The sequence below is a fragment of the Gossypium hirsutum genome, chromosome A02, assembly GCF_007990345.1.
Source record: "Gossypium hirsutum isolate 1008001.06 chromosome A02, Gossypium_hirsutum_v2.1, whole genome shotgun sequence".
Classification (NCBI taxonomy): Eukaryota; Viridiplantae; Streptophyta; class Magnoliopsida; order Malvales; family Malvaceae; genus Gossypium; species Gossypium hirsutum.
In genome coordinates this window covers 7,547,683-7,558,028 of record NC_053425.1, presented here as the reverse complement: position 1 = coordinate 7,558,028, position 10,346 = coordinate 7,547,683, and the positions used below count along the sequence as shown (strand labels likewise).

Here is a 10,346-nt window from a genome sequence, read left to right as displayed (position 1 = left end):
CAACTTGCCTATCACTTTTTTTTTTCTTTCGGTGCCACTTGCACCTCCCATTTTTGACTTTTCAACACCCTTTTTAATTTGACTTATCAACAGAACTGTCATCTTGCCTCCACAGCATGACTTCTAAGGCACTTAAGCATGTCTTTTGCGAAAGTAACATGCGTGCAGATGCTTTAACACAACTTGATAAACAGAATAAACTGTGAACGGGTAAAAACAGATAATATTTTACCATTGTTAGCTTTTAGATGCAGTTTGTATGGTACAATATCTTAATTTTGCTTTAATGATATCTAGTTCCTCTTTCGACAAAATAAAAAATAAAAATAAAAATTAAAGATGTTAAAAATATATATTAATAAATTCTAAACCAAAACTGATTAGAAATACAAAAAATGTTTTTTTTCCTCAAGGCTAACAAAAATATAATCAGCCTATATTTTTTTTCCTCTACATGATTCCTATGCAAATTTGTTTGGGCAAAAAAGATGGAGGAATTGCATTCAATGAAAAACCTGAGGAGATGCATAATACTCACTCTCATTAAATACAGGTCTTAAGTCTTCTTTGCACATGAAATCCATGGGGAAACAAACAAGATGTCCTCGAATCGCTTTTAGTCGATCCAACAGAACGTTTTTTTCGATTTCGATTTCGCCAATCTGATATGATTCCAATGTCTCAGGGGCTATTCCTAAATCAATTGTATTGTGAGTAAGTCTTTCTTTGATGATTTGACGAAGTGCACCCCTGCATGATTTGGATCTTGAGTTAGAACCAGAAAGGGCCACCAAAGAACAACAAAAAAGGAGTACGAAAGTACGAAAGAGATGTAATCATGTACCGGGAATGTATAAGATCGGTTGGGAGACATGAAAAGATTTCCTGGTAGATTGTTGTATTCATCTATCATCAAAATACTATGCATGTATCAATTCGTCAAACAGTTGATAGTTCTTAAACCATGTGATCAAGAAGTCTAAATTTCATAACACTAGTTATATCTAACTAATTTTGAAACCACCCGAAATTCATTTATAAACATACAATTCCAGTGCTTACCATTGCAGTTGCAACCCATATATCTTTATAACTCGAATCACTAATGGGGTCGACTATTTGATTTACCTGAGTCGAGAAGAAAAGGAAAAGGAAGAATACATTTATCAGGCTATATCCATGTTCAATTCAATAAGCATATTAAGATTGAATGTTGGATGACTAACCTCTCCTTTTCGAAGACCAAGATGTTCGGACCACAACGAGAGGCGAAGGCTCAAACTAAATTTTCCAGCCTTCCATGGATTTCCTCCCATCCTTGAATCCACTAGTTCTTTATCTTCGATAAGCACTCCAATCTGAAATATGAATTGTGACATCAAACTTCATTTAGAAGTTATAAGTTGTCAAGTTCAGGTACCTCCGTATATATTAACCCAAAAATTAAAAACACCTACAAACCTCATAAAATATCCAAAAACATATCACCCTCATACTCATTAAGACCAAGACAGCACCAAAAACACATAACTCATAACCATTATCAATCATTTCAAAATAAACCAATCAAAACAACCCGAAAACCACCTTGGGTAACATCAACCAAAGGACATTCTAATAAAACTCATCTGCAACATATTCACCTTTAAACTTTCATGCTCATCCAGCACATGCACAGTCAAGTTCTCCATTTGATCAAATGTCCAGAGTTCAATTCATTAAAAATATCTGAAGACATACACACTAAAAAGAAGCGCCTAAACAAGAGATATAGCAAGCATACCATCCAGCAATACAGAATTCTTAGGCGGAAGAGAAAAAACTCGAAAATAACAGCTTGCAAACTATCCAACTTCAGTATGCATACAAACAAATGATACAGAACAGTTTCCAAAAGCTTAATTCTGTTAGACACCAACAACTTTAACATTTCAGCCCTGAACTATCTTTATCTTGTCAGCCCTATAATACCCGAATTTCACAGAAAAATTTGAAGGCAATCCAGAATGCAGTGATACCTCTGAATCTCTACAGCCAAGTAAACTTCTATCATTGATATTAGCAGATCCGATTATGGCTGCAGAGTCATCAATTATCATGATTTTACTATGAACATATACCTGTAGAAATAGTAGGAGGCAAATAGCTTGTCAAACATGGTATGCTACATGCTAAGCTTTCATTGACACCTTAATGCTACTGTAAAAAGAATCAAGCATAAATTACAAATGATAAGAGGAAGAGAATGCTAGTACAAGAACGTACTTGACTGGTAGCCACAGGGCCTCCATCGAAAAGTTCACCATATGATCTAAGACCATAGAAAGATATGTAATCATGAGTTTTAGGACCAAGCCGATCATGAAGATTATGCAATATTGAATTATGTCCTCTGCGAATGGTTCGATACTGCCAATGCATTATGGCTCTCACAGATGCCGCACCAGCATCATCAAGGCCTCCCTGTTAAATTAAATAGGAGTTCAATCATAATGGATTATTTGAAATACAAGTTAAAAAGTTTGTTGGACAGAACCTGGAAACCAGGAAGTAGGGGTATGATAATGATAACCCTGAAACACTTGTTTTCACCGTATGCTCGTAAAATACGCCGGTATAATGCTTCCAAGACACGATTCCGAATATTTTCATCTCCTGAGAGGCCTGATATGAAAAATTGGTTCTGGGAAAGGTTGTGAAAGAATGAAACCAATAGTAAGGATTCATACGAGCTACAATAAAAGATCAAAAATAAAATAAAAAATCAGCATATACCTCTATGTAAACAAAGTGTTCTGCTTTCTCAATGAGGGAGCAATAGGCACAGTGAATGCTCTCTTCTATTTGGCTGGTTCCAGCAGACCACTGACTGACACTCCTTATAACCTGAAAATCATAGATTATCACTTATTGATAAGCTAAAAATCTCATTTTAAATGAGAACTAAAGTCAAATAGAACAGTAGATATAGTAGCAGGTCACATTAATATCATCATTGTGTCTAGCCCAAACAAACAGTAGAAGATGAATAACAGCCTTCATTTCATCAGTGAAAGTAGAAGTTCATTAGTTACAAAAGAACTCCATGGGCTACAAATCAGCAGGAGAACTGATTACAGGAACCTAAATTGACCTGGGCATTATTTTTTGGTCCTTATCCTTACAAGCTCTCTAACTCTCTTTCTCTTATCTTATCACGGCAATACGCTGTTTAACAAAATGTATAACAAGAATTTCTTTCGCATACATATAAAATAAAAAAAATATTATGAGTCAGATACAAAGGTTTATAAATCTTGATGAGAATGCAACACACCTGACAACGAGTTGAAGTCCGTGGACCAACCTGTCCAGTTTCATCCAGAAAACCAACTTGATCACTCCGTTCCTGTATTTCCCACCACTCAGGGTCTGTAAGTTTGCTTCCAGGCTGCCTTTTTATATCCAGAGGTTTTTCCATATTAAAATCCAGGGAGTCATCAACAAAGCCTTTCATGGGTGTGTCTGCAACTGCTGGTTCTATTTTGGACTTTCGGAAAGCAAAATAACCACTCTTACTGGGAGTAGGATCTGGACTGTTTGATTTTGGGACTTCATTACAATCAGCCTCTTGAGGCAAAAGTAGAGGAATATCTTGTAAAGATGATATAGAAGAAAAGGAATCCTGTCTGTGACCTTTGTAGCCTTCCTGATCAATCTCTTTGCTTCTTCCCATATAATGTGGAATCACCATATGCTGCTGAGGCATAAGTAGTGGAATTGCTATCTCATTTGGAGCTTTATTTCTCTATATATGATAGGAAAAAAAAGCAGAAAACTCTTATTAAATAACAAAGTTATAAAAATTTTGCTGTTCACTATTTTAATTCTGAATAAGTATGACCTTGGCATAGTTCCAGCGCTGAACAAAATGTCGCGCTATATCACGACAAGGTGGTCCCCGGAGTGCACAATGCACATCATGCCAAGGCATTCGAGGATATTTTCCTCGATCCAACTCATCTTTCATTGTGTCTTCCCATGAATTTGGTTCAGATTCCCTGGAAGATGAAATGGAAAATTTGTTAGAACTAAAACAGTTTCAAACCAACCATTATCATAACTACAAATATTAAACCTTTTTTTCAAGAACATTATCAGAAAAGGGTGCGGAGAGGGAGGGGCAGAATGAAAGGTCACAAACTCTTAGAGGTTTTGAAACTCATTATCTTTTTAAAAAACTTTGGAGTTAACCCCACCGAATAGATTTCAGCAAACTGTTGGGGAACATCTATTGAGGAACAAGCCCAAAACCTTGCAAGTGGTAGATACATTAAGCAGAAGCAAGTAGCCATGTCAAATTTATAATAGATTGTGAAAATCAGCCAAAGAATGTCATGGTAGTACCACGCTACAACATAATGGTGTGTAAATTAAGCATATAATACTTAATGATGACCACTGACATGCAGCAAGATCATGAAAGGCCCGAATGAATGGATGAGTCAAATTTGAAACAGATTCCTCAAAAACTTTATCAACCATTCAAAGAAGAATTTTTAATTAAGCTAAAAGCTTACCTTGGATTATAATAGTCTTTTCCAGGCCATATTACTGGAGGATTATCGCTCACCTTGTGTTCAAATGTGTCATAGCGTCCAAAGCATAAATCAAGTCCACCAAGAAAACAAATTTGGCTGTCAACAATTACAAGTTTTTCATGGTGGGACCTATATGTAAAAGAAATACATATTCAGAGTCTAAAAATATCAAATATATTATACAAGGATAAAGGTCACAATGCATCTGCGCATTCAATTCTCCAAGTAATGCATACCAGAGATAGACACCAGCAGAGAAGTGGTCAGGATAACGCAATACCCTTACATTTTCGTGAATGCTAAGAAGCTTCTGCTTGCTATAGACGCTGTTGATTTTCAAGGCAAGAGCAACTTCTTTGTAAAGAAGGATGTATATCTGCAGTCATAAACACATTCAGACCACTGTAAGGTAAATAATTTAAAAACTAGTTAGCTAAAACATTTTCAATAGTTTTACGTGAGGATAGGTCATAAATCTATGTATAGAAGCAGATACTTAATTTGTTTTAAAAGATATAATAAAAACATGTATGTAACAGCTAAATAAGGTTTGTAAGTTTAAGGTGCTCCATATCAAATCAAAAGTCTAAGCAAAAGAGCCTACCAAGAGAGACGTATTGGAATGGAAGGAAAAAAAAGGTAATACGTGGTTTAAGGCATATACTCCTTGATATACAAGCTCAAATTCATGTACATTTGCATACATCCAAGAGGATATGTCAAATGAAGTAAATAACCAACATTCATTTTAATTTACAAAAAAATAAAAAAGGTTCATATGAACTTAAAAATAAATAAATGAAAATCAAAGCACCTGAACTCCTTCCTTTGCTTTGGCTTCCAGCAAAGCATCGAGCCTGGAGGCTGCATGCTCACGAAAAGGACGGCGTAGATACAATTCTGGGCAAAGCCACCATCCACACATGAATATCTGCATAAATTTTAGAATCATAAAATAGGTTTTCATGCTAAAGAAAAGGAAAATTGGTTTAAATACAAGCTCATGTCAACCTGCAAGAGTAGAAAGGACAGACCTCTGATTTAGCATCCTCAATTGCCGAAGCTATAGCATTAAAAGCTGCCCCACCATCTATAAACCATTGAGCCTCACTACCATCTTCTGTCAAACCCCTTGGAGGAGCAAAAGAGCCAAAACGATGAGGATGACACCAGCCCTCAGGAGGCCTAAGCCCGGCATCATTAATTGCAGCAACCCAGTCTTTAACTCTAGAACTACTCTTCGCTCTTAACCTTATGCTCCGGACTCCACATGCGACCTTTTGAAATTCCCAATTATCTGTTAGAAAGTGAATTTCTCTAGATATATTCATCAGACATACAACTTAACCCACCATTATACAGGTAAATAGTTATTTTAATGTGTAGAAAACATACACCTTCAAATAAATATTCGTTGCAAAAAACCTATAAATTTATCTAGAATTCTAGATCCTATATATGCTTAATGTGATGTTGATAAAGACTAATGATCAGGATTTTTAGGATTAAATATTTTTTTGGATGGTGGAAGCATCTATAACCATAGGCTTTCTATAGGAAGTTGTTTTTTTTTTTTTGCCAAGTATCTTATCCAAATCACAAAAAAGAAAAAGAGTAGCAATAAGGGTCATTGATTATGAACAACAGCATCTTAAACATTAACATGCCTATTTAAATGTTAAATTGAAAGGTACGCCCATCATAGGGAAAGAATTTCCACAGAAAGGACAGCAGGTATTCTGCTGACCTTAAAAGCATGGCGTAAAGGATTACGTTCCTTCACTTCTGATGCTAATGATACCCGGCCCTCACCATTACCATCTGAGGCAGGTAGTACATCGAAAACAATTATATCCAAAAGTTTGGTATCAAAAGGATCTCCCAGCAAGGCCAAGAATCCAGGTTTCAGTACAGCCCACACCTGTAATAATCATTAGACACGAGACAGAAACATATGGGTCAACAAAATAGACTAAAATGTGAAACCCAAAACAATATCAAAGGAGTGCCACTATATGGTCCAACCTGGGAGTCACTGTCCATATGTAAAAATAACAGAATAAAGAATCTAAACAATTTAGCGAGCTAAGATACTACAATGCCAACACTCTCAAGCATAAGAATCGAAGTATGAAAACCATTAACCTATCTTCAAAACTCTCCCCAAATCATTAATCTTATTTTAGTTTCACTTTAGCCCAACTCACCAATTAAGCAACAATAGGAGACTACTATACATAGTCTGCCTCACTAAGCACAGTTGACCAAGTGATATGTCTTGCAAAAGCACAAAATATGCAAACGGTTATGCTAGTTTCCCTCCTACCCAAGAATATTTAGATAGTGAAGAGAGGAAGCTAGTACTTTCTGCAACACAAGCATGCGCAAAATAGGTTCTGCAACAAGTGCAGATTAATCTGAATATAGACCGAGACTTCAGAAATTAGATCACATTACCTTTTGCCAATTGTCATTACAGCAATCGAACCAACGACAAGCACAACATCTATCAGAGTCGTCATTCCTGGCAATTTTTGGTAGATGCTTCACCATTACATACTCTTCCTTTAGCTTAGGGCCATACTCGTGTGAAAATGACAACTTTGAAACCTCCAAAAACTTGCAAACCTACAAGAAAACTGACAGGTACTTCAACGCAAATGATAAAAGAGGGAAATAGAGCAACAAATCTCAAAACATTGAACACATAACAGTAGTACCCACATTGATCTCTAAGTTTTGGCACTTCAGCTAGAAAATCTGATTACAACTAAATAACTCTTTCAATTTATCAACTGACAGTTTATTCAACCGGCATTTAGGAGGGCTTCATCTACTTCGAGATTGTTGCATAAGGAAAAAGCTAAGTTGAATTTGGTCATCTATTTATCAACACAAATACATTGGTGGATTATATGATTATTTTCTAGGCATAGTAGAGTCTATTAAAGGAAGGTCTAATACCCTATGAAGATAAATATGAATGGACAAATGCATACCTCTCGAGAGTTAACAATGTCCATATTTCCAAGAAAGTTATTCAAATATTTGTGCATTGCAACCTTTGCTCTCTCAGACATAGAAGACTGCCTTCCCAAGGCTGGTCTAATAACCGGAAGAGCAGCACTAGACGGAACATCTCTGAGTAGATTAAAAAATAAAACCCACTCATAAGCAAAGGAGTTTTTTTTTTTTTTTTTTTCAAAATTAACATTTGATGTACTGACTACATATAATTTTATGTGCTGTGAGTTAATGATAAAAAATAATCAAAAAGAAATTTAAAACTAAATTCTTCAAACTGTACTTGTTTTAATGATTGTCATTATCTGGTTCAGTGACGTATATTAGAAGTTACCTGTTTTTTGCACTTTCTTCGTGATGTAACAAATTAGCATCATCATCCGGTTCATCGTCATCGTGCAGAATCGGCGCATGGTCTCCTATTCCTAGATTTTGAAGCCATTCTTTAACCTTTAATATAATAATATTCATAGTGAAAATCACATCAAAATCCTAAACCTTTCAGAAGCAAACAGCTTATTAATAAACAAAAAAAATTTCAAATTTTCATAGTACAGCAAATGCATATAAACGTTGCCGTTATATCAACACAAACCTGTTCTTGCTTCTCGTGAATTTCTTCGATAAACAGCCGTTTCTTCAAAGCAAAGTGTAAGTAAAAAACGTGTGAAGCATTCTTCAATAACCGCCACTTAAACTGAACAACCGAAGCAAGAAATAAAATAAATAAATATATAAAAAGTTAAGATCGAAAGATACATTTCGAATCTACTCTTATTTTAAACTATTCAAAAAGGATTTGATGGAAAACTTGCATGTTTGTATCGAAATTCGACGGTGTAAGATAAAAGCATGGGACTGATATCGCCAGCGTCGGGTCTAGACACGGATACGATGGTCGCTTTAGGTAACTCGTCGAAAATGCGAGTTGACTCAGGAGCAACACCTGGAGCGAACGAGAAGAATGATGACATCATCGACGGCGTTAACGGCTCCGATTGCACCTGGTAGTACTGTGGACCACCTTGATCCGACGCCATTGATTTTTTTATCGGTTAATTAAAGATCCGATAATTTCTTTGTTATTGTTTTACTTTTTCCTTTTGGAATTTGGATTTGATTTGATAAGTTGAAAAATCGAATATGAGAAAATGTTTGCTGATCCACAGATAGAAATAGCTTCGCTCAGCTTTAGCTTGTCTTTTGAATGCTTTTTTTTTTTTCCTCTTTTCGTATTTTCTCTTTGGAATATAAATAAACAAATAAAATAAGTGTAAATTACACTAAATGTGTTCAAACTATCACTTAAATTTTAAGTTCATCCCTAAATTTGAAAATAATTTAATTAAGTTCTTAAAATATTGAATTGCTCCAATCTAGTCCTTTCTTTCGCTTATACATTACCATTAAATACCAACTCAAATTTGACATAAATTTTATTTAAAATGTATGGACCAATTTGTAAATATATGTGTATCAATTACAAACATATTAGGTTGGCAAAAAGGCCTAATTGTATAATATAGATACTTTGATAATTCAATTAGAATATTTTAAAATTTAGGGACCAATTTAAAGTTAAGTGATAGTTTGAGAACTTTTTGTAGAATTAACCCCTAGTACAAAAACGACGTCAAATCTGGAAACCAATGATTCTGGTTGGACGAACCTGAAGACATGATTTTTTTTTTAATTTCATTTAAAAATTTATTCAGAGAATTTTTTTTTAATAAAATGACATGAATTTAGCTATATCTAAAAAATAAAATTTAAAATAATTAATTTTTATTTACTTTTATAAGTATTAGTAAGTTTACTGGTTGGTTATATTCAACCCTTGTTTTGAGGGGAAGACTGGCTAGCTTATTTTATCACTCAAATTTAGTTTTTAATCTAACAATTGTTGATTAGATTCGAAACAAGAGTAAACATAGTTGGTAGAGCTTTGCTGTCTGTTTATTTGCTGACTCTTTAAAGGTTTAATTTTACTTGATAATAAATTTTAAGATTATTGGATATCGAAATATTTAAAAATTGTGAATCTAATTATTATATTTTATTTAGTCAATTGAGTCTTAACTTAATTGATACAGACATTATTGTCAATGCAGGAAAACGTAAATTCGAGTGTACTAAAGCGTATTATCCTCTAATTTACGGATAAAAAAGAAACTATGTATAGTTTTAAATGTCATATTAAAAACATTATATATAATTAGAACTTATAATTATGAGATTATTCAAAAAGAAAAAATATTATACTTTATTTTAATTTGATTTTTTTAAAGTAAAAAAATAACTATTAATTTTTAAAAAAATTAAATTATTTAATTAATATGTTTAACACGATAGAATGAAATTTTAAAATATGAAAAATATATAAAAAAAATTAGAAATGATGAAATTGAAAACAATGTGGAACTAAGATATGTTTGATATAGATAATATTAACGTTTTATATTAATTAATATCAGTATCATCTAACTTTGAACTACAAGTAATTTGGTAAATTTGATTTTTTTTTTTACACTCATGTGACTTTTTATTTTAATACGACAATAAATAAAACATATTTAGAATTAATATTTAAATACACTTAAACCTACACTTTTTTTTTTGTTTAATACCCACATCTATAACTAAAACCTACACTTTTTCTTTTGTTGAGTACTAAAAACATTCTACAAACTCATCTTCATCATTTTCTCCAATTTCTTGTTCTGCCATTGGTGTCATAAAAAT

General features: G+C 33.7%; 1 protein-coding gene across 3 annotated transcripts; it reads right to left on the bottom strand.

Moving 5' to 3' along the window:
- Positions 1–333: 333 nt before the first annotated feature.
- LOC107933195 (phospholipase D zeta 1) lies at positions 334–8,825 on the bottom strand. 3 transcript variants are annotated; one of them, XM_016865363.2, is made up of 20 exons: positions 8,420–8,824; positions 8,200–8,301; positions 7,939–8,054; positions 7,580–7,721; positions 7,038–7,208; positions 6,328–6,501; positions 5,615–5,857; positions 5,395–5,511; positions 4,817–4,956; positions 4,560–4,709; positions 3,884–4,040; positions 3,317–3,787; positions 2,776–2,886; positions 2,537–2,683; positions 2,266–2,463; positions 2,019–2,120; positions 1,227–1,358; positions 1,063–1,128; positions 845–906; positions 334–750 (listed from the first exon to the last, which is right to left on the bottom strand). In XM_016865363.2, the coding sequence occupies exons 1-20, from the start codon at positions 8,642–8,644 to the stop codon at positions 504–506; spliced, it is 3,273 nt and encodes a 1,090-aa protein (XP_016720852.1). In that variant the 5' UTR covers positions 8,645–8,824; the 3' UTR covers positions 334–503. The 3 variants fall into 3 exon arrangements, 2 of the variants coding, with proteins under 2 accessions (XP_016720852.1, XP_016720853.1); XR_001693573.2 differs by having other exon boundaries at positions 621–750; positions 845–920; positions 8,420–8,825; XM_016865364.2 differs by lacking the exon at positions 2,019–2,120.
- Between the last annotated feature and the right edge of the window lie 1,521 nt (positions 8,826–10,346).

Excerpts from the sequence above, each read along its gene's own strand:
- LOC107933195 (XM_016865363.2), bottom strand. The coding sequence starts at position 8,644 with ATGGCGTCGGATCAAGGTGGTCCACAGTACTACCAGGTGCAATCGGAG. Across the intron at positions 8,055-8,199 it reads TTCACGAGAAGCAAGAACAG|GTTAAAGAATGGCTTCAAAA; the intron begins GTTTGTGTTGAT and ends ATTATATTAAAG. Across the intron at positions 2,684-2,775 it reads AACACTTTGTTTACATAGAG|AACCAATTTTTCATATCAGG; the intron begins GTATATGCTGAT and ends AACCTTTCCCAG.